The 24,750-nt window shown below is 39.3% G+C and overlaps 1 protein-coding gene across 1 annotated transcript in view; it reads right to left on the reverse strand.

Moving 5' to 3' along the window:
* LOC122557267 (high affinity cationic amino acid transporter 1-like) overlaps positions 1-24,444 on the reverse strand; it is a 43,909-nt gene extending 19,465 nt beyond the window's left edge. The window contains exons 1-3 of the mRNA XM_043704787.2: positions 24,326-24,444; positions 3,255-3,636; positions 762-920 (exon numbers count right to left, since the gene is read on the reverse strand). Of these exons, the coding sequence (XP_043560722.1) occupies positions 762-920; positions 3,255-3,624 (529 nt within the window). The 5' untranslated portion in view covers positions 3,625-3,636; positions 24,326-24,444. The remainder of the gene's footprint in view (positions 1-761; positions 921-3,254; positions 3,637-24,325) is intronic.
* Positions 24,445-24,750: the final 306 nt, after the last annotated feature.

Raw genomic sequence — 24,750 nt, forward strand, 5'->3', positions numbered from 1 at the left:
TCAAGTTACCACTATTTCAGAGTTTGCTTGGTTGTCTTATGGAGCAAGAAAAAAATTCCCAGAATCACTGGCTTGTTTCTTTCCTTTATTTTCTTTCTTTCCGAAGAGTCTCAGAGGCAATCTCTCACCATATTATCTAAATGGTGAAAGGTTACAGAGCTTTGGGAAGAGAGATCAGTGTTTCCTTTTGCAGAGATTTAGTACACAGGAACAGCAAGAAATCTGGAATTCTAACTGAATGCTAGAATAGGGAGGTTATGCTTCAGTTATAAGGGCATTGGTGAGATCACATCTGAAGTACTGTTTGCAGTACCGAAAGAAGAATGTTGATGTATAGGGAAGGAAATCTGCCATATATGTGACTCCAGACCCACAATGTGGCTGACTTTTAACTGCCCTCTGGGATGACTGATAAATGCTGGGCCTAGCCAGTGTCACCCTCTTGTACAAATAAAACAAAATGTTGAGCCAGCACAGACAAATATGAATCTCTAAGTTTGCACTTGAAATTAGCACAATTTATTTCAACCTTGAAATGAGCTCTGCACTGCTACCTAAAAAAAGATCAGACTAATTTACAACTGCCCCAAGCATTTTTGCGGATTGGACATGGACCTGTGCACTACTAAATTGTTGATTTAACTTTCATTTTATCCCTTAAAGTGGGCAAAATGATCTTAAAGCTCTTGCTCCACTGATTGTTCAGTTAATTTTCATAACTAAATTTTCATAAGTAATATTTATTTATGTTTGTAGCTGACCTGTAAGAAGCAAGATTAGGATGACTGCAAATATGTCTGGATATGTTGCAAGTACACCAGGACAATTCATATTCAAGTGGCTTTCAAAAAAAGTCGAAATTTTCTGATCGATGAGATTGTCGAACGTAGAACTCCAAGCTCTAGCAACACTTGCCGTACCTGAGGAATAAAAGCAAATATTAATTCAGAAAGATTTCAGCTGGGAGAAACCAGACAATACTATTTATTTTCTTCTTTATTTATGTCTAAATAAACCTTGAACCACTTGATGTGGATGTGCATTGGTGAAAATGAAATGAAAAATAGTGTTCCATTTGCCAATACTTCTTTTTCTGGGGTACTCATTTCTTTTCTGGGCTAAAAACCCAAAAACTTCCTCTAATACATTTTACAAAATTACACTTGGAGGTGTAAAGAAATGTTGCTTTTTAATGTAAAACACCATCTCTTTGCTGAAATATATTTACAGGAATGTAGGAACAGGAGTAGGTCATTCAATCCCTTGAACTATTCCACCATTAAAGTGAGATTATGGCAATCTGTGATTTAACTGTGTATATACATCTGTCTTTGGTCCATATCCTAAAATTTTTGTTAAACAAAACTATTCATCTATCTCAGATTTAAAAGTAACAACTGATTCATCACCCACCTGTATTTATAGAAGAGTTCCAAACATTTACAATATTGTGTGTGTAGAATCTTTAGTGCCAAAAGGAATAGATGACCCAGTATCAAATATTCTGAATCAGGTACCCTTCAATCATTTGTCATAAAACATCCAGCGAGGTTTAGTATTCTCAAATGATTTGCCTGCATGCTTTTCTTGGGCAACTGGTTGTACAGAGCTGAAAATGTGTTGCTGGAAAAGCGCAGCAGGTCAGGCAGCATCCAAGGAACAGGAGAATCGACGTTTCGGGCATAAGCCCTTCTTCAGGAAGGCCTATGCCCGAAACGTCGATTCTCCTGCTCCTTGGATGCTGTCTGACCTGCTGCGCTTTTCCAGCAACACATTTTCAGCTCTGATCTCCAGCATCTGCGTCCTCACTTTCTACAACTGGTTGTACACCCATTGTTCTCTGTACAGTGTAGTTAAATCTAAACTGTCTGCGCACCTATTTCCTTCTTGAGTCCCTAACCCTCAAGACTGGACTTTATGAGGCATTGTAAACACTGTTCCTTCCCATCCCAGCTATGAAGTTCGTGTGGGGAAAGGTACAGATAGGTGGACACTTGTGTCAGCTGCCCCACATTAAGTAAACAACCAGCTGACCATTTGAGTTGAGGCAGGACTTCTGCCCCTAAACAACAAGAAATTCTGTTTCAGATACGAGCCAGAACTCTGCAGCTGCCTAGTCACCAGCCATTACTGGACACAGCCATTCAGCATTAATCAGAGTAGAACTTAAGTGTTTAGGGCTAGTTTCCTATATGCTTTGCATAAGCCTCTTCTTTTGCTGGTTAAGTCCTGTCAACAAAAGGATCTCCTAAATTAACATGAATTACCACCTTAAACATCTCAATGTCTAACGATAACTCTGCTACTGATAAGATTAAGATGGAGGAAAGGGCAAGTGTTTTGGAAGATGGATAGTCCACCTGTTGAATTTTACCCATTTTTCCCATCTTTTAACCTGTCAGTGCAGGAGAGTATCATATAGCTCTTAATTATAAAGTATGTGTAGTGTCATACAATTTATCATAATTCAACTTAATCCTCAGAACTGTGAAAAATGTAATACATTCTCCACGAGTACACTACTTCTACAGTATGAAGATTCCCATTTTCCACAGTCTGTCTTTGTAGTTCAGGGCACCAAGTACTGGTATTAGTTCAGTTCCTCTCACACTGCAGGAGTGATTCAAATTATAGATAGTACTCCAAATGTTGGTACAAATACATCATACTCCTGGAGTCTTAATGGTCAACTTCTCTGGCTATACACCAGAAAATTGTGTTTGCATTTCCACCCATTTATTATAAATGCTTGTTTTCCTTAAAGTGCCTTCAAATCATCGGGATGTCCAAGATGTTTTATAACCAATTAAGTACAGTACTTTATTAGTTTCTTTTTTTAATAAAACAGGAAATGTAGCAGCTAATTTCTGTACAACAAACACCAAAATGATTACTTTATTTGATTTCAGTGGTATTTATTAAATGATAAATATTGGTAAGGATGCTGGGACAGCTCACTGCTCTTCCTTCATTTCAAAGATGACACATCCACCTCATTACAGAATTTTCTAGGAGTTCTGATCATTGTATCTGCGGCAGAAACTCTGATTAACTAGCATTAATTGGCTAATTATGTAGTTCCTGAATATACAGTATATGATTGAGGAAAATGCCCTGTGTAATTTAGTTTTACTGCTTGAAACTGTCTCTAGCTCAAATAACAAAAGTGCAATGAAACTTAATCAAAAATAAATGTAAAAGTTTTATCCCTTTCACCAACATAAAAAGCAAGATAAAATTAAATTCAAACTTACCCAACACATATGACAAGATTAAATTCCAGCCGGTTATAAAAGCCCATATTTCACCCACAGTCACATAGCTGTAGAGGTAAGCAGATCCAGTCTTGGGAACTCTGGCACCAAACTCAGCATAGCACAGGCCAGCAAGTACTGAGGCAAGAGCAGAGATCAAGAAACAAAGGACAATAGCAGGACCTGCCTTGTCCCTGGCTACTTCACCTGCTAAAACGTACACACCTGCCCCAAGAGTACTGCCGACCCCAAGTGCAATTAGATCTAATGTTGTCAGGCATCTAACAAACCGGGTTTCATCTGTGTTGCAGTCAACAATTCGTCTACGAATCAACTTCTTTCCAAAGCTTTCCATGATCTTACTTGCCATTTTGTAGAAGTGCTGCATTTTAAAAGAAAAACAAAATCATTGTAAAATGCTTAAAACCTACACTGCATCCGTAACACATCAAAACATTTCAAAGTGCATAAAGGAACTAGTTGAACTGCAAGCACTACTAGAGAAATGCTACCCTAAAGTGCAGTGGATGCTGGGACAGAGAATAAATTTGAGGAGGAGTTAGACAGATTTTTAATTGGTAATGGGTTGAAGGGATATGGAGAGAAGGCAGGAAAGCGGATCAGCCATGAGAAGCAGATCAGCCATGGCGGAACAGACTTGATGGGCCAAATGGTCTAATTCTGCTCATATATCTTATGAAATTATGAACTGATATTACTTGAGAACACACATTAAGGTAATTTTAAGAGGTGTCCGAATCAGAAAAGCAGAAGGATAAAGAAAAGTCAAAACATGTGGTCATCATGATTAATGACAAATTCAGAGAAGAAGCACAGTGGTTCTTACTCAGAACAGTGGACGGCGAGAGGGGAGAAGGAAGTGTTGAAGAAACTTATAGCAATAATGCTACAATGAGGTCATGGGCATATTTCTAAATAAAGAACTCTTGTTACAGGATGTGAAAAGGAATGGGCAAGTTGTCAGAAGGAAATGAGGCATAAAATTGGGCAGTCTGTTGCTTTGAGAAGCTGTGGACAAGTTAGGCTTGTGTAGAAATCTAGCTATGAGGAAGTTGCAAAAAAAAAGTTTAAAGTGAAATTAGACCAAAGGCATGAATGACAGTGCATTTGTTACACCCAGAGGAAAGCAAAAGTTGAAACTCAAACCCATTATTTAGCAGAAAAGCAGGGCTGGAATAAACTAATCACAATTTACAGGAAAACTGGCATGGGAAAGATCTTGTAATACAAGTACTTGAGAGGCCAAGAAATGAGTACTGATTAAATCACATTGGATAAAAGTTCTACTGTTTAAAATTGAGAAGCTAAGGTTCACAGCACCCATCACCAAAGTTGAGAATAGAAAAAATGATTAAGATAATCAGAATTTTGATTGTGGTTAGTGACACAAAAGTTATTTTCTAAAAGAGTCTTGATGCTAAGAGCTGAAAGATGAGCAATATAGTATGGTACATAGTTTCAGCATGGGAGATCTTGCCTGCATGACATTCTTCACCGCTTTAAATTAACATTCAATGGTTTAGTTCCTTGTGTGCGCCAAGTGTTCACAACAATTCCAGTCTGTACTCTAACGCTATGGTTAATCTGTTTATTTTAGCGCAGAGACAATGAGAGTGTTTAACTACAAAATTCAAAACCCTCAGATTACAGAGCAATTGACAGACTGTAGAACTTCTGATTAATCATTAATACGAAGGACACCATTACAAGACTGTGAAAAGCAAAGGGAAACATTAATGCCTGTAGTTTCTTTATTTTCAAAATACAGATGTCCACCTAAAACGTGTATTTGCTATTTCCTGTTCCACATAAAAACATGGCCAGATGCTGAATGTTCTTTCTGTGCAGTTACCAAGCTCATGAAATTTCTGCATGTAGGCAGTGTTGAAGGGCACCTTTCTGATCAAACTACAGTATTCAGTGCTCCACATATACAGTACATCCTAAACATTTTCATACTTACATTTAAATTTGAAGGGTACACAATAACAGATCATAATTTTTACAGAATTAGTAAAGTCAAAGTTACTACAAAAATAAACTTTCTGCCATTCAAAACTTTTTCATTGCAGTAGCAACCCATTTAAAGGAACAATTTAATGGTGCCCTCCAATCACAAGGCTAGAAACCAGAGTTCAAAATATACAGATCACAGCTTTTTGAATCCTGCCCAACTCCAAACACCCGAAGTATCTTTCAAAAAAAACAAGAAAATCAGATCGTTATGCAATCCTACCAATAAGAATCAGCTGTCATTGCTTGATTGGGGTGGAGGAGAAAGAGAAGCATTTAGAAAATTCATTGTACAAAAACAACTATATGCACTTTAAACAGTAGTCCAGCAGTTTCTGTGAGGGAAATACACAAAACTGACAGTGAACGGTTTCAGATGTATTTCTTTAAGAATTTTCAGTTTCCACACACCACTTCTTTCAATCCACTATTGATCTTTCACCAAGTGAAAAGTCACCACTGACAAGACAATCTGCCTGGTCTTTGCAAGTTTTATCAGTTGCCTCTAGCACAGTTAAAAAGATAGTCTCAGTTTCTTTATATTGTTCACAATTTCAACAAAAATCTTCAACCATCAATTTGATTCTACAGGAAATGTACAGTATCTCCCTATCAAGTTTACTATTCATTTTAGTATTCAAATGCTAATTCTCTATCATCTCATAGAAAGTAATATGAAATATGGGCTAAGTAGGATGCCCTTGTCCTTACCTTAACATTCCAAATTAACAATAATGTGGAACACCAGCTATCTGTTTATATTTACACAGAAGGAAGTACTGACTCATTCAAATCCACGTACTTCTGTAATCCTGACTGAATATGGAAAAGAACAATGAATTCATTCAAAAAGCTTTCACAGCTTTCGTAATCCTCCAATTGCATACTATAATTAGTTAGAACCAAGTATGCAGAAACTGCTTTGCCATCGATCCTCTCAACAAGGTTCACATTGTTTCATTTAACAAAAAAAATCATATTCCAAACACATGACAGGACAGCAAGAGCAACAGTTCCATTTTGGCTTAACCCCATCAATGTACCAAAACCTGCTATTCTAGACAAGATTTCTTCACTTATTAAAACTGACTTGAACCAACATGTTATTAATACTGGAAGGATTTATTTTGGGAAGGGACAAGACAATTTTGTATTTTTTTTGCATTGACAACACTAACCAAAGCTTTCCAACAATTCTAACCAAGGCTTTCTATAACATAGGATGCCTTCCTTGACTGCCTGCTTGCAGCATACATTAGAAAATTGATCAGTAGAATAGCATGCTCACTGTGCTGTCTTGATATCTGCCATTGACAGGCAACACATAGTAAACAAATACACTTCATAAATCTACACAGCGATCTGGAAGTCAAGGATGTAATTAATGTCTGTCTGTGACAGATTTGTCTCTATGAGATTGGAGAGAAAAGATATTCTGGCTATTGTGTTTTGGTCAGATTTCAAACATAATGGAAGGACTTCTTATATCAATTATTTCTAGTGAAATCATAAATTATTATAAAAGAATGGCTTTGCTAAAGACAGTCATCATAATGTTGAGAAGGCAACCAGAGAAAGTATTCAGGAACTCCAAGTAAACAAAAATATAGTGAAAAGCAGATTTTTATTTGCCAGCAAAAGCTCATTTGAACAGTCAAGAATCAGACCACTACTAAACAACTTTGCATATGAGAACCTTTTAATTATTTATTGTATGAAGTATTTAACTATTGTGAATGGAAGATTAAGAATTGCAACTGATATGGTTTGACTTTTTATGATCACCCTTCTGATGAATCACATTCTGGATTTAGAGGAGTTATCACTCCATTTATTTTATTTGTTCACGAGGTGTGGGAATGACAGGCTAGGTCGGCACTTATTGTCTGAAAGAGGGTGGTGAGCTGCCTTCTTCAACTGCAGCAGTGTGAGGTCACTCACAGCGTTATTGTATTTCTCTTATTTAATTAATATTCACTTGCTGTGTAATATTGTTGCATTGTACAAATTAGAAAATTGGAACATTTAATGTTCAAATGAGGCAAAATAAAATCAAAATTCAAACGGCTTTATATTGGAGAATGGAGTGTCAAGAATGAAATGCAGACATGAAGTAGCAAAAATCAAAATTGTTCCAAGAACGAGAGTTGGTTTGCGAAAAAGACACAAACTAACTGCAAGTCTCTTCTGATTACCAATGTCCAAAGCTGTCTCAAGTCAGCTCCTGGCAATATTAGGTGGAACACAAAACACAGACACAAGACTCAGGTAGCAAAAGTACTTGGAAGCTGAAGTCAAAACTTTGGATCACTGTAATAGGATTAGGGGTACATTATTACTTTAAAAACAAAGGTTGAGTTTGTTTGCAGTCTCTAAATTTGACAGAGCATCTCTCCAGCACGCCACAACACCCACTGACAGGAAATTAATGCCTCAGATTTACATGCATGATCATTAGTTTCAAATCCCAAATGGCTGCAACATGCCGTGATTTCCCCTGGCTTTCTGCAGCAAAATTCATCCATGAGTCATAAAAGACATCAGAGGTTTACAACTCTGGAAAAAAAAACTGATTTGAGAACATCACCTGCCCCACCAACTGTGCAATTGTCATTTCTTTGGGCAAATGATTTCAGAGAAATTAGCAAATAGATACTGTTAAAAACAAAATGTTCAAGCAGCAATATACTCAAATCTTGTAACTTTCAATCACTCACATTATACAGATTTGCTTTAAAAAAACCTGTTTTCATATACAATCAAATATGTCACTTCATTGCAGCAACCAATAATAAGGAGCTACAATACTCAGCAGCTCGTGGAGCACCAGCTTTCTTCACAACTCGAGGAATGTACAAGCCTTCACCAAAGGCTTGCATGGGACAAGGACAACATCACAAAAGACTGTTTTTGGGATGAACACCTCAAATATGTCAGGCACACAAATTACAATGCTTTATTGTTGGACCAACTAAAGCTCTTGGTCAACACTGAGCCACCTTTCAACCACAATTCTAGCTTTTAAATTCCCTGAAACATCATTCTTCTTAATCACAGTTCTGGGGATGACATCTCTATCTGTGTCCAACAAAAGTACACATGCATCCATGTTAATGTCTCTTATGGCTACTCTCCTGATGAAGGTGATGGGAGTTCAATGAGATTGACTTTCAAGAAAACGACAAAACAGCATGATATCTTTTCATTGGATTTAAAACTTTAATGCTTTTGATCCATCTTTAGCCTGTTGTATCCACGCAAATCCCTCTAAATCATTGTAAATGCAAATAAAATGTGATATTTATGAGCAATGAGTTCAACTGAAAACAGTGGATATGCTGTGGACATGGTTGTCTTATTGAAGTGTGCCATGATACTGAAAAGGTTGGGAAGCACTGCAGCATTCCCTCCAATTTCCTTACTGGCTGCAAGGCCTCAAGACCTATGCATGGCTGCGACTTCTAGAATGAGAAGTCAATGCCATGATCGGCATGCTGATGCCAATTGTCATGTGCAAACCATCGAAGCTGCTGCATTCTCATATAGCTGAGGGAACACTGAACTGCTGTTATAGATAGTACATATTACAACCACAGTAAGTTGGTTATGGATGTGTTAGTTATTAAATCAAACAGCTGTTCCTTTAATGATGTAGAGCTTCTACAGTGCCAAGCATGTAGAAACAATACAGGATTACCGAGGAATTGGAGATTGACATTCGGAAAGGTGCAATTAAAGAGCACTGAAGTCACTTTTAGAACACTGGTGTCAAACTTTTGTGCAGCAGTGGATCTGAAACAAATACAGCACTTTATACAACAGCCCTGTGGTCTCTTTCAGTCTGGTAATTATTCTGGCTACGTAAAATTCCCTTCTGGACTAGTTTGAGAGGAGGATGATCAATGCAGACACACATGATCATCATATGTCACAACGGAAGGAGCACTGAGTCTCTCATTCACCGCTTTCCTAACCTCTAGAAACCAGGAGCTTCAGCTAATGTTTATATTTCAGGAGTCAATGTACATTACCTGTCTACATCTCAGTGACAAGATATTTTTAATTAACTTGTTCATTTGTAACTCATTTCATTCCCATGAATCTGTCCACGCCCCTAACAACTATACTCTTTAAATGTATTCACGATAATTGCTATCCGTCTTTTCAATGTTTGTTTCCTGCTCAGCCCTCTTTCCAGTTTGGCACTCCCTTGTCCGTCTTAGTAAGGTTTGCTGGCATCAGATAGTGGGGGTGCCTCATTTTGCCAGGCTAAATCTTATTGTGAATATTTAAGAATCACAAGCAAGACAAGACATTGTTGTGAGCTGAGTGGTCCATTCAGGGTTAACTCAATAGAAGTTTGAAATTTGCAGAAAAAAATGGCTGTGTTATGAAGAAGTCAATTCACTGGAGAAGTTTATAATAATCAAAGCTTAAAGGGTAAACAAGGTTGCACTGTGAACACAATTCTAGCTGACTGGGATGTTAATAACGCACTCAGAATGCAAAATATGTTCTTAATCTTTGATTGCCCCCCTCCTTTGCTGAAACGTTTGAACACTCAAAATGTAAACCCTAAACCAATCAGGAGATTGAATTTGAGTCTCCCATCCAATCAAGTTCCTCCACATGCCCTAAGAGGTCTGAGCAGGCCTGGAAGATTCTGTCCTAGGAATCTAAAACTGTTTATCCCATTTTCTGACCCAACTCAAAATTAGCTTTTTTTGCATTCACTTTGCACAATAGACTGGTTAGCAAGGTTAGATTACATGGAATATTGGGAGAACTAGTCATTTGGATAAAGAACTGGCTCGAAGGAGACAGAGTGGTGGAGGGTTGCTTTTAAGACTGGAGGTCTGGGACCAGCAGTGTGCCACAAGTATCTATCGCTCTGGTTCCCCCCGACTCAGTCGAAGCGAAATGCTCAGAACCAGTATAGTTTTACCTCCTTCATCTTTATTCCGGGCCCTGGAGGGAGAGAGAATGACCGCCCATGTGTGCAGGGACACGGGTTCCTGGTCTTCTCTGGAATAGCAGTTTCTTAATGAACTATACAGTCATTTTACAAGGAGAAGCATCCAGATAAGGAAATATATATATTGATTGGGTGACCGTTATAATCAGCGAGCATCAATAGTAAAGATTAAGCCATCTGCAGTTACACAATGAATGTTCTTAACCTTAACTGGCTTCACATAATGAATACTTTTCACCTTGTTAAACTTACTTTACATACTGAATGGTTCCAATACTGTTAAATAGCTCTACATAATGAATGCTTTTCCACCTTATTAACCCATTACCCTTGCCTCCAGCACCCTATTGTTAACTGCAAGTTCTTATCTGATCTGAGTCATGCTCAGCTGAACCTCTTGTTTTACAAAATTCAGAACTTAACACTTTCCCTGCCTGCTCATACCCTATACACATTTTCAGACTGGTGCTGGATCCACTTTTTTTTTGTCATTTATAGAAATGATTTCAATATGGAAAAAGAACATATGGTTAGTAAGTTTGCAGATGACACCAAAGTTAGTGTAGTGGACAGCTTAGAAGGTTACCTCAGAATACAAGGGAACCTTGATCAACTGGGTCAAGGAGTGGCAAATGGAGTTTAATTTAGATAAATGTGAGATGCTGCATTTTGGAAAGGCAAATCAAGGCAGGACTTACATACTTAATAGCAAGGTCCTAGGGAGGGTTGCTGAACAAAGAGACCTTGGAGTGCAGGACCTTGGAGACCATGAAATGGAGTCACAGATGAACAGGACAGTGAAGGTGATATTTTGTATGCTTTGCCTTTATTGGCCAGAGCATTGAGTATGGGAGTTGGGAGGTCATATTGCAGTTGTACAGGACACTGATTTGCAACACTGCCTTCAATTTTTGTTTCTTGTCTCCCTGCTAAAGGAAGGATGTTGTGAAACCTGAAAGGGTTCAGATAAAATTTCCAAGGCTGTTGCCAGGGTAGGACAATTTGAGCTACAGGAAGAGGCTGAACAGGCCGGGGCCATTTTCGCTGGAGCGTTGGAGGCTGAGGGGTGACCTATGGAAGTTTATAAAATCATGGAGGAGTACAGGTTGAGTGAATAGTTAAGGTCTTTTTGCCAGGGTGGTGAAGTCCAAAACTATAGAGCGAAGGTTTAAGCTGAGAGGGGAAAGATTTAAAAGGAAGCTAAGGGGCAACCTTTTCATGCAGAGGGTGGTGTATGTAAGTAATGAGTGGCCAGAGGAAGTGATGTAAATATTGTAATTGTACTAGCTTACAAGTTAAAAAAAATCACAACACCAGGTTATAGTCCAACAGGTTTATTAGGAAGTACTAGCTTTCGGAGTGCTACTCCTTCATCAGGTAGCTGTGGAGCAGGATAATAAGACACAGAATTTATAGCAGAATTATATTCTTTTGCTATAAATTCTGTGTCTTATGATCCTGTTTCACAGCTACCTGATGAAGGAGCAACGCTCCAAAAGCTAGTACTTCCAAATAAACCTGTTGGACTATAGCCTGGTGTTGTGATTTTTAAACTTTGTCCATCCCCGTCCAACATCGGCACCTCCACATAATATCTAAAAGGCATCTAGACAGATTAATTTAGTGTATTTGGTCAGCATGGGCAAATTAGACTGAATGGTCTTTTTCCATGCTGAATAACTCTATGACAAGTGTGTAGAATGTCATGCGGTAAGTAATTTGTAAGTAAAGTAATTTGACTGTAATACAAAAGAGGTAGTCTGTAACTGGAAAGGAGTGAAAAAAAACAGATTAATACCAAATTTGAAACACAAATACAAAAGGCTTTTGACATGCAACACTAACATAGTACTAAACACACTCAAGGACTATAATTAGAATTGCACTTGTGCAACAGACTTATTCAATTCCAGGAAAGATTAGTCATCTAATCTTTTCTTCTTCTTCTCCTCCTCCTCCTCCTCCCTCTCCCCACTTCTCCCTCCCTGCAGAGATGTTGATTCATGCTGACATACAGTACTAAGTTACTTGGCTCAGGTAGCCATTTTCAAGAGTTTAAGATGGAAAAGCAACTACTCAGGTAAAGATGGTGCATCGAACCTTGTTAACCTTATCAGTTATTAGAATAAATATAAAAGTAGCAGCAAAATGGTAAAAACTGGAAAGCCATTGTCCAGATTTCCATATTATATGGACATATGCAACATGGTTAAGAAATCATGGAAATACCTGGGGCTGTGACTATGTAATTATTTAATTAGGAACCAAGGAAAACATGAAATACATATTTTAAAAAAGATAACTCAGGTTGAAATCTGTGTCGAAAACCACATTGTGCATGATAGTCATACATTTTAACAGTTCTTGGGCAGCCAACAAATGATGCGAGTGCTGGTTTGCTATTCAATTTGGGATGAAAGTGAGGTCTGCAGATGCTGGAGATCAAAGTTGAAACTTTATTGCTGGAACAGCACAGCAGGTCAGGCAGCATCCAGGGAACAGGAGATTCGATGTTTCGGGCACAGGCCCTTCTTCAGGAATGAGCAGAGAGTGTTCAGCAGGAGAAGATAAAAGGTAGGGAGGAGGGACTTGGAGGAGGGGCGTTGGAAATGTGATAGGTGGAAAGAGGTCAAGGTGAGGGTGATAGGTCGGAGTAGGATGGAGGCGGAGAGGTCAAGAAGAAGACTGCAGGTCAGGAAGGCGGTGCCGGGCTGGAGGGATTCGGCTGAGACAAGGTGGGGGGAGGGGGGATGAAGAAACTGGTGAAGTCCAAGTTCATCCCCTGTGGTTGGAGGGTTCCCAGTCGGAAGATAAGACGCTCCTCCTCCGACCGTCGCGTTGTTGGACAACTGGGATACATAGCGATTGGTCACTTGTCTTAATATCTCTTCTTTTAGCTTGGTGTTATTTCATCCCTGTTATGCTCCTCTGAAATGCCCGAAAAGTTTTAATTTTTTAAAAATGCTAAATATACACACACGTTCAGAGAAGATTACCAGATTAATTCATGGAATGAGAAGGTTCTCTTATGATGGAAGGTTGGATAGGCCAGTTTTTGCTTCCACTAGTGTTTAGAAGAGTGGAAAGCAACTTAATTGAAACATTTAAGATCCCAAGGGATCTCGGCAGGGTATACGTGGACAGAACATTTTCCCTTTAGTGAGTGTCTAGAACAAGGGGCTGCCCATTTAAAACAGACATTAGGTGAAACTTTTTCTTTTAGAGGGCAATGTGTTTTTTGTACTCTCAGTTTAGAGAAGGTGGTGGGAACAGAGCTCTTGAATAATTTTAAGGCAGAGATACATATTAGTGTTAAGCAAGGCGGTAAAAGATTAATCGGGGTAGGTGGGATTGTGGATTTGAGGGTACAATCAGATCCGGTATGAACTTATTAAGTGGCAGGTTGGACTCACGGGGCAGAATAGCAATTCCTGCTCCTGATTCATACATTCTTATGGAAGTTATTGTATTAGCATAACAATCTAGTACCATAACATTTTTCACAAAAAAAAAATTCTGTCATATGATCATAGAATTGTTACAGCAGAGAAGACCATCCAGCCAGACTTTTCCTTGTCAGTGGTTCGTGAGCGTCTCAGTTAGGCCAATTCCTTTGCTTTCTGCCTATTACCCTTTAAATGTTTTCTCATAATTATCTAATTCCCTTTTGAAGCACAACTGAGTTTGCCTCCGCCACCCTTTCAGCCAATGCATTCCATATCCTAGTCAGTCAGTCAGTCAGTCACTTACTACATAAAAAGGTTTATCCTCATTATTTTGGGTGCTCCAACCTCGCACCAATGGGAAGTTTCTCTCAATCTACTCTCTCTAGAATGTTTACGATTTTGAAAATCACTATATGTCAATTACCTGCTCAACCTTCTTTTCTCTATGGAGAACGGCCTCAGTTTTGACAATCTACAAACCTCTTAGACCTTGTAAATCTATTCTGTAGCTTCTGCAATGCCATCTCTTCCTTGCTAAAATGTGTACCCAGAATAGGGCACAAAGTTCCAATTGAGACTGAAGCACCATAGATAATAAGATCATAACAAATAGGAAAGGAGTAAATTGTTCAACCCCTTGAGTCTGCTCTACCATTCAATAGGATCACAGCTGAACTGACATTCTCCTCATCCATTTTCCTACCTTTACCCCATAACCCCGATTCCCTAACTGATCAAGAATCTATCTCATCATTAAATATATGCATAAATTCTGCCTCATAGCTTTCTGTGGCAAGGAGTTCCCAAAACACTCAACCTTGATCTCTGCCTTAAATTGACCCTATAATGGTTCACCAAAACTTCCTTGCTTCCAAGTTCTATGCCTCGATTAATGATGGCTAGGATTCCATAGGCCTTATTAACCCAGAGAGAAAAAGAAATCTCTCTCACTGCAACCTTTCTCTCATGATCCTTTTCATTTGTTCACCGGCAGAACAAATAGGTAACCTTGGAAGTGATACTATTCCTTTTCAACAACAGTAGAGTACTGGGAACCAATCAGGAGTATGAACACTGGCTCTGATTTTTGGCCCCTCCACTTAGATACTGAAACCAAGAGCATTTAACACTGACTGGAAGCTTCTAGTCTATATGTTTCATTAATGTATTAGAATGGTGCATTAACCTTTAAAGTCATTAGCTAAGGTGCTAACCTTTTACACTGTTTCTCTCCTTAAGGAAAAACTTAAGATAAAAGAATAACACTTTGCCCTACAAAATGCACTCCTTGGTCAATGACAGAATTGTGTAATCTTGGAAGTGCCTATGTGAAGTAATTGGATATGGAATGGGAGGCGGTATCTCCAAATTATCTTTTACTCATAGAATAACAAACCTAAGGCACATACTGTAAAAGATAGAAATGTTTCCTTTAAGGAAGTTATTGAGCAACAGCTGCTGTTTTCCAGTGTGTCAAATTTCATAATGTCAGTAGCAATTTCACTTCTTGAATCAACTTTTGCCAAGACTAAGTGCAAGTGTTGATGTTAGTACAACAGGCACCTCATCAGTAACTAATTCAAACTAAACTTCTTTCACTGAAGGTGCATACTGCGGAACAAGAATTTTCAAAGGGTATATTTCAAAAAGAAGCCTACTGTTCGAAACAGTATCTGTGAAGAGAAAAACAGTCAACATTTAAGAGTCCAAACTCACTTTAATTTGATAGTTCACTTCAGGAAATACAGCTGGTAACTCCTGTTAAGAAGTCTCACGATATGGAGGTTTTGTGAGATACTGTGTGTAGTTTGCACTCTCTATTAAAGAAAGGTTATATGTGCATTAAAGCACTCCAGTGAGGGTTCACTAAATTGGTTTCTGGGATAAAGAGGTTATCCTATGATGACAGGCTGATTAGGGATCAGGTAGTCAGGGATATATTCTTTGGGAGTCTAATGGAATGGGTGATGATCTCATTGAATTATGAAGGGCTCAATAGGGAGTCACAATAATTGTTTCAGTTGACTGGGGAATCTACAAATGCAGGGTCAAGAGGGCCTGATGTTATAGGACAAAGATGAGGAGAAATTATTTCACTGACAAGACAGTGACTCATTGGAATTTTTCTGCCACAGAGGGATGTGGATGCACCATTGAATACATTTAACACAAACAGACTTGTAATCTCTCAGGGAGAGTTGAGGGCTATAGACAGTGGGTTTGAAGCAGAGGATTGACCATGATCATACAGAACAGGCCAGTCGGGCCATATGTTCTACTCTTGCTCCTTTTTTTGTGTGTTCTGGTATCACAGGACAAGTTAAAAGTGTTTGTAAAAATTATTTATATGCACTTAAACCAGGCAGATTCTGTGCAATTATTCCTCAGAGTATAGAAGCATTTACACTTCCAAAGGTCTATGCAACAGACCTTTTGACTAAAACTTAATCTGTTATACTTAAATTTGGAAGTTTATAAAATGCAATATGCTGTAAATCAAACATTTCATCCAAATCTGATGTGACTTAATATGGGAATGCTGCCTGATGGCTTAGGCCAGAGATGGCAACAGTCATGTTTTTTTTTCTTTTTCTTTTTTTTTCTTTTTTCTTTCTTCTTTTTCTTTTATTTTTTTATTTTTTTTTTAATCCCCACACTACCACCTAAGTGCGGTAGTGCTGGCAACAGTCATGTTAAAGTCTGAGTTCAATCAAGGCAATTGAAGATCATCATCTGATACAATCAGCTTAATTCTCAAAAATGGTTCACTTGTGTCTCGTTAGCAGATAAACAATTCTGGGAAACTGAATAAAAAGAAAAAAAACAATTCTGGGATAGGAACTAAACCCATCCAATTCTGGTTTTAAGAAAGGCAGGAGAAGAAGAAAGTGGATGGACAATTTGAATGTTACAATGAGGCTCTTAGTTTTCAGTTCAACAATCATTCAAATTTTAGCCAGTATCTAGATTTCAGGAAATATGGTGGTCTAAAAGGAATCCGTGAGGTTAACTGCCTTTGTAACATTGCAAGGGGCCAAGAGGAACAATGTTTCCTTCAGACACAACAAGCTACCCTGCAACACAACAACCTCCATATTTACCCCTCACACATCAAACTTGTCTGTTGGCAAAACCAGAACCACCATCCAACCTTATCCAGGTAATCAGAACCTCCAAATATTATCTGATCCTTTGCCCTATAGGGGCAGTAGGCCACCATAGGATCTGCTGAAAATCTGACTTCCCTAATGCATTAGCTGTTCTTGGAGGCTCCAGCCCAGTCAGGCTTCCCATCAAAATGTTAATCAGACTTTCAGATGGCAGGAACTATACTTAAAGAGACTTTGCTATTATATTCTTCAGGGAATTTTGGAAACCTACACAGGTACTTCCGGATGACCTGAACTCAACTGCATGCCTCATACAAAAAAAACTCCAGGTTAAACTGCATGTCAATATTACCAGTACTGTGGTATGGTTTTTTAAAAATCTAAAATACAATAAATGCTTACAAAGCTGATTAAACAACTCAAAGTTAGCATAGTAAACAGTGTGACTAACATTTCAATCCTATAGAGAAGTTGCTTAAATAAATTTAAACATCATTGGATTCTCCTTTCCTCTTATCCATGACTCTGAATATCACCTTTCTTAAAATTGAATTGCTGCACTGAATTTTAAAATACTTATAAACCACTAAGCTACTACAGCTCTCTGCCACAAAATGTAACACACTAGCTGTAACTAATATCTTATTAGAAAGCAGGAACATATAGATTGCTGTGTCAAAAATTAAGTGCTTCCACAAGGAATGGCCAATTGAAGTGTCAGAGAACTCTAATATGAATCAGCACCAGAGTAGAAGGCTTGAAAATGAGAGAAAACGTATGGAAAAATGGAATTCATAGTTGGCCCCAAAAAGAAATTTTGTTGGACCAAACTTAATTTCCTTGCTTAATCCAAGAATCAACACTGAATTCTAATCAGTGTTCTCCACCCAAAATAATGATTGGTCTTTCCCTTTCAGATGTTAAAAGGAATGTGTTCTACTCTGTTTCAAGTTCTCTAATATTTCATTTTTCTGTATCCTTATCCATTGAGTTTGTTTTTTTATGTATACAACTTACCTTAATTCCTCTTTCACTTTCAAATATTTCCACCTGAGAAGCCAGAAACTGGCAATTCAGATCAGATGGTCACTGTGGAGTGGATGACCAGTGAATTTCTATTGCTTTTTTCTGACTCCCAGGAGCCAGCAAATAAACACACCATTGTGAGCCCCTACCTACTGCTTGGTTAATTCTCGTGAAGCCAGCACTGAGGACATTAAAATGAGCTTTAATTGGAATTATGGGTGTCAATTAAAATGCAGGAAGGCTGCCCATGACCCTTCCCACCACAGAGTTAACAGATGGAGATGAAAAAGCACTAGGTGCATATCTGCTATTTTTCAATTTGAAAAACACTCACCAAACTCCATCACAGAAAAGGTACAAGATTCTATCCTGCTAGGGCAACCTATTCAACTAAAAAGTATCATAGCTGAAAATGTGTTGCTGGAAAAGCGCAGCAAGTCAAGCAGCATCCAAGAAACAGGAGAATCGATGTTTCGGGCATAAGCCCTTCTTCAGGAACGTCGATTCTCCTGTTCCTTGGATGCTGCCTGACCTGCTGCGCTTTTCCAGCAACACATTTTCAGCTCTGATCTCCAGCATCTGCAGTCCTCACTTTCTCCTAAAAAGTATCATAGCCAAACCAGAGTCTCTACTCGTTTGTGTGTTTTTCACTGGAAAAGTCACTGTATAGTCACCAGCAACAGGAATCATGGCCAATTTTCTCCTCACTCACCTAGAGGCAGCAAGGTCAACCATTGCATTAATAGGAAGCCCTGAAATAGATTGAAGAACTGAACTTATTCTGTGATAAGTATTTTACAGGATTAAACTTAAAATCTGCAGCTACAACATTCTGTAGTAAAATGTCCCAAGAGCCTTCACAGGATTCTTGAAAGTCACAAAGGCAACATAAAGGTAAATAACCAAACATTTGGTCAATAAAGTAATTTTTAAACTGTGTTTTAAACGAGGAAACAGAGATAGTGAGCTTGAGGAGTGAATTACAGAGTTTAGGGAATTAACAACAAAATGCACAAGTGCCAGTGAGTGACTAAACAATTCCAATCAGGGTTGCCCAAGGAGCCAACCAGAGGATCTTTTAGGACATTGCTTAACTGGGAAAGTCAATGCAGGTCAGCAAACAAAAGCTGATCAGTGAATGGGGCTAACCATGAGCCAAGACACAGACAACAGGGTTTCTGACAAACTCAATATTACGCGAGCTAGAATGTAGGAGCCAGCCAGGGGTAAATTGCAATAGTCAAGCCAACAGGTAACAAAAGCTGGAAATTGATTAGTGTGAGAATCTTAGGTAATTAAAAAAAGTTTAGTTAATTGCCAAATTAAAGGAAAAACTAAACATTATACTTTTAAGTTCTGCGAAGTTAAGTTTTACTACAGCCTTAATTCAGGGATTTACCAACTCAGAGGAGCTATAGCTAGTTAATTAATGGTTGGTTTGATCTGGTTTATAAAGCCTAAGTTCATCATTTTCAACTTTAAATTGAGGTCTCCCTTTGAGGTGCCTTGTTTATACTGGAAGCTGGCGAATGAGAGTGTTTAAAAAGATTTTACATTTGAAGTGTAGTTTTTTTCTATAATTTGCAATTAATTAAGCATTATATTTTAAATTAAGAGGTTAAGGTTTATCGCAGCCTTAATTCAGGGATTTACAAGCTCAGAGAGAAGCTGCAGCCAATCAATCTGCGTTTTCAAAACTTTAGTTGAAGAGTGTAGTGCTGGAAAAGCACAGCTAGTCAGGCAGCATCCAAGGAGCAGGACAATCAATGTTTTGGGAAAAAGCCCTTCATCAAGAATCTGCCAGCTGTGCTTTTCCAGCACCACACTCTTCAACTCTGATCTCCAGTCCTTGCTTTCTCCTTTTCAAAACTTTAGTCAGTTGTTTTCAGGAAGTACAATAAAGGCCTCCCTCAGGGCTACCTTCTCTCCACTGAGTGTTGCTTTGGTTGTATGAAATAGGTCAGTATGAGGGCCTTCACTGAAACATAGGATGTGCTCCTTTTTATACTGCTTTCAGCCCCCTGCAGTTGGATCCTACTTTGGCAGAGAGAGAAAAGCTGATTGGTGACAACTGGTAGGTATTTCTACTATTTTAATTGTAATAAATAGATTTGCAGGGAAGCCGGTTTTACCAAGTGTGCTGCAGTATGTACAAAGTCATAGTGCAATGACTCCCAGATGAACAACTGCACAAAGTGTTACTGGTTGCATAAGCTTGAGTTCCAGGTTATGAAAATTGATGGGTGGCAGGGGTCACTCAAACTTGACTTGAAGTATAGGACAACACGGTGTGTTTATGGAGATGACCATATCACAGCTTAGAAATGTACTGGCAGCAAAAGAATGCGTGACCATTAGGCATTCTAACAGAACTAGGCAGGCAGTGCAAGAAGGGCTTATGCCCGAAACGTCGATTCTCCTGCTCCTTGGATGCTGCCTGACCTGCTGCACTTTTCCAGCAGCACATTTTTCAGGCAGTGCAAGAATCACCTGAATATGTTGTGCTTGCTAAATGATATATCCTTTATGGAAAGCAATGGTTCCTCAGGACAGTGCAGCCAGGACAAGCCTACCATGGGCAGATCAGCTGAACAAGGGGTAGAGGGAGGAAGAAGAATGGGTAGATGGTGATGAGGAATGGTCGTCAACTGCAAGATGGAATCAATGGTTTAGATGTGTGAGCATTAAAATGCAAAATAAAATTAAATCCGGAGTGCAAAGTTATGCATTTCAGGATAGCATGGAAATATATAGGGGGAGTAAACTGAGGAAATACGACCTTTTGAGTGAATGTTCACAGGTCTCTGAAGGTGGCTAGACAGGTAGACAAGGTGGTAAAAGCAGATCTTTCTTCACTGGGTAATGTATTCAAAAGCAGAGATGTGATATCGGTACTGTATAAAGACAGTGGTTAGTGCACAACAGGAGTTGTGTACAAAAATAAACTTGGTCACCAAATTACAGGAAGGGCATAACTGCTAATTAGTAAGTTTACAGATGACACCAAAATTGGAAGTACAGTGGACAGCGAAGAAGGTTACCTCAGAGTACAACAGGATCTTGTTTAGATGGGCCACTTAATGATGAGGTCCTGGACAGCGTTGCCAAACAAACAGACCTTGGAGTGCAAGTTCACATTTCCTTGAAAGTGGAGTCGCAGGTAGATAGGATAGTGAAGGTGGCTTTTGGTTTACTTTCCTTTATTGTTCGGTGCATTGAGTATAGGAGTTGGGAAGTCATTTTGCGGCTGTACAGGACATTGGTTAGGTCACTTTTGGATTACTGTCTGCAATTCTGGTCTCCCTACTATAGGAAAGTTATCACGGAACTTGAAAGAGTTCAGAAAAGATTTACAAGGATGTTGCCAGGCTTGGAGGATTTGAGCTATAGGGAGAGGCTGAATAGGCTGGGGCTGTTTTCCCTGGAGCATCAGAGGCTGAGCGGTGACCTTGTAGAGGTTTATAAGATCACGAGGAGCATGGACAGGGTAAATAGACAAGGTCTTTTCCCTGGGGTGGGGGAGTTCAGAACTGGAGGGCATAGGTTTACGGTGAGAGGGGAAAGATATAAAAGGGACCCAAGATGCAACACTTTCACACAAAGAGTGGTCCGTGCATGGGATGAGCTGCCAGAGGAAGTGGTGGAGGCTGGTACAATTACAATATTTAAGAGACACTTGTATCGGTATATGAATAGGAAGGGTTTGGAGGGATATGGGCCAAGTGCTGGCAAATGGGACTAGAATAGATTAGATTACTTAGTGTGGAAACAGGCCCTTTGGCCCAACAAGTCCACACTGACCCTCCGAAGTGCAACCCACCCTGACCCATTCCCCTACATTCTGGTCAGCGTGGGTGAGTTGAATGATCTGTTTCCATGCTGTATATATATGCTCTAGAAAAAGTCAAGAAATTTACATGAATGTTGCTAGGGCTTGAAAGTTGCAGCTATGAGGACAGATTGGATAGGCTAGGGTTATTTTCCTTAGAACCAAGGAGGCTGAGGGGGGGGTCTTAATTAAGGTGTACAAATAATGGGCAGCCTGGATAGATGAGACAGGGATAGATGTTTCCCCTCATGGATGGGTCAATTACAGTGGGACGTAGTTTTGAGGCGATTGTGAAACAATTTGAGGGATAACCTTTCTTTTTTCATCCAGAGGGTGGCAGGTGACTGGAATTTACTGCAGTTTGGTGGCTGAGGTAGAAACTCTTAAAATTGTTTAGATGGAATCAGAATCTGCACCTGAAGGGCTATAACCTACAAGACTACGGACATGTCCTGGAAAGTGGGATTAGTGAGTGGCTAGTTTATTCAGCTGGTTCAGACATGTACTAAATGGCCTCTTAGAACCATATAATAAAGTTATGGCTCAATGAGGCAGGGGCAAAAATATGTGGATTTTTGTCCAAAATTGTTATTAATGGATAGCTATAGAAATGTCGTGGAGATTTCTAAACTGAAATGCAACAGTAACCCACAGTTCTCATGTAACAAACTGATCAAATATTTACTCCAACGGAATGACAGAGATATACAATCTCACTTGTCTCAAATGGAATTAGCAATGGATTTAATTTAAATAATTTGTCCAAAAGCAAACCAAATCAAATATCAGATTTAAAAAAAAATTATAGCAAGCTTCATATCTCCAAAGATCGCAAGGCACATGCTTTTTTTAATTCAAACATTTCTTCACTTAAAGTTCATAGAATCCCTACACAGTGTGGAAACAGGTCATTCAGCTCCAAAAGCCCAGAGAGACTCATCCCCTACTGTATCCTTGTGACTCTGCATTTCCCATGGGTAATCCACCTAACCTACACATCCCTGGACACTGTGGGCAATATTGCATAACAATTCACCTAACCCACACATCTTTGGAGGCTCAGAACAGATTGTTCTTACATTGTTGCTTCATTAAATGGGAAGAATCCTATTTAAGAACACTAAGATCTGATTATCAGCAGCTTGAAATATTCACAAATTAACAGAAACAGTGATTTAAATTTAATACTAATTTCAAAACTTCAATATTTATGCAACCCATGAAGACAAAAACCTTTGAGAAAACAAAAGTTGTTAGTTCAGATAGCAAAGCAACACAACAAGCAAAGTTTAAACAAACATTGTATAATAGCATATGCCATTATAATAGCAGTCTTGATTTCAATGCACTACTCCAGTGAGACGCATTAAGCACCATACTGAAAGCGTAGCTTGTCATAAACGCTGTCATCCATTCGCACAAATAAGTTTCTGTTGCAGTTTACACAGAAATAACAACGCAGACTCGCGACAGGAAATTCCGACCAATTTTATAAAAGCGACATCCGCAGTTTGTTCTTCAACTCTCCTCCCACCATTTAGAGAGAAAGCTGTTTCCTCTCCCGTGCGACTATTTAAAAAAAAATGTTGGAACTGAACGACCTTTGCAGTGCTCGTCATGTTTTAGGCATTTGACTGGTTTAAAGCACCATCTCATTCGAAAGCCAAACTTAACAGGGTCACTGAAACTCTGCTTGCTTCCCCCTTTCTCTCTACCCTCAGATGTGAGTTTTTTTCCAACAATTTCTGATTTCCAGCAAACACCCAGTTTTTTTTTCGGCGGGGGGTTATTTTGTTTTCTTTTAGTGGCCACTGTCCTAGAATCACACTCTGTAAAAACTCAAGACACACGGGGTTTTTTTTTGTTTAAAAACTTGAAGTTGGATAAATGAGGTTTTCTGGAGTTTGGGGGAGGGGGGCGCTGGGGTTTGCGCGAGACCACACGGACGGTTGGTTGTTCCTGGCAACGCGGAAATTGGGCCGAAGTTTGAGCTCGCGGCTGATGCAATGTTCACACTAATGGCCGCGCTCCACCCACCCACCCCGAACCAACATCAGCAAACCCTCAGCTCCCCACAAGGGTTACAATCCCTTGCCCAGAGCGGGATTATCGTCTTCCTGCCGGTAAATGTGACCTTAAATTGGGTTTTCTTTTTAAATGTGTGTCTGTGCGTGTAAAATGTAAACCCGACACGGGCTGGCCGGCCGGCGGAGCGCGTGGATTTTTATTCCGCTCCGTGCTCGCCACCGACTTTTTTTTAATTAAAAGTGCGTTTTAAGTTGAAACCTCATTAAGTCTCCCGGACTATACACGTGTTTTAAAAAAGACAAATTACAATACGGAATTTCTGAACCGATAAAGCATTGTAGAAACAATAAGAGCATTTAGGCGCCAAACACACGGCGATCCCCGAAAACGGGAAGATCCTCAGATCAAATCGCGAGTTTCTGTTCCAGATCTCTAATCGGTGTCCGGTTTTAGATCTTGCGTTACTCGATTTATTTATTTATTAGTAACCAGTAAACCGCGTTTCATCCAGAATAATAAGGTTTTATAACTAACTAACTATGGTTTTGGTTAACCTGACTTCAGCATCAAGATACACAAAAAAAGGAATGATCCACATTTCGGCGGCATGTAAGTTAACTCACTGGGTTTCCTAGGTTGAAGTAGCCAGGGACAATCTCCGGAGTAGAGTCAAGTCCGCCTTGTCTTGTCTCTCTGTGAATACTGAGCCCCTCCTGCCGAGTGAAGCAAGCGCGTCATGGATAAACATATCGCATTGACGCACACACTTCCTTTTGGGTACTTATCGAGTCACAGAGTTGTACAGCACGGAAACAGACCATCAGGTCCCACTCTGCCATGCCAACCAAATATCCTAAATAAACCTTGCCCTACGTCCCTCTAAACCCATCCAGGTGCCTTTTAAATTGTGTAATTGTATCAGCCTCTACCACTTCCTCTGGCAGCTCATTCTTCGCACCACCTCTGCTTGAAAAAGTTGTTCCTTAGGTCCCTTTAAAATCGTTCCCTCCTCACCTTAGGGTGTTTTGCCCTCTAGTTTTGAACTCCT

Source organism: Chiloscyllium plagiosum, unplaced genomic scaffold, assembly GCF_037043375.1.
Source record: "Chiloscyllium plagiosum isolate Xiang-an unplaced genomic scaffold, Cpla_swu_hap1 HiC_scaffold_11, whole genome shotgun sequence".
NCBI classification, from domain to species: domain Eukaryota; kingdom Metazoa; phylum Chordata; class Chondrichthyes; order Orectolobiformes; family Hemiscylliidae; genus Chiloscyllium; species Chiloscyllium plagiosum.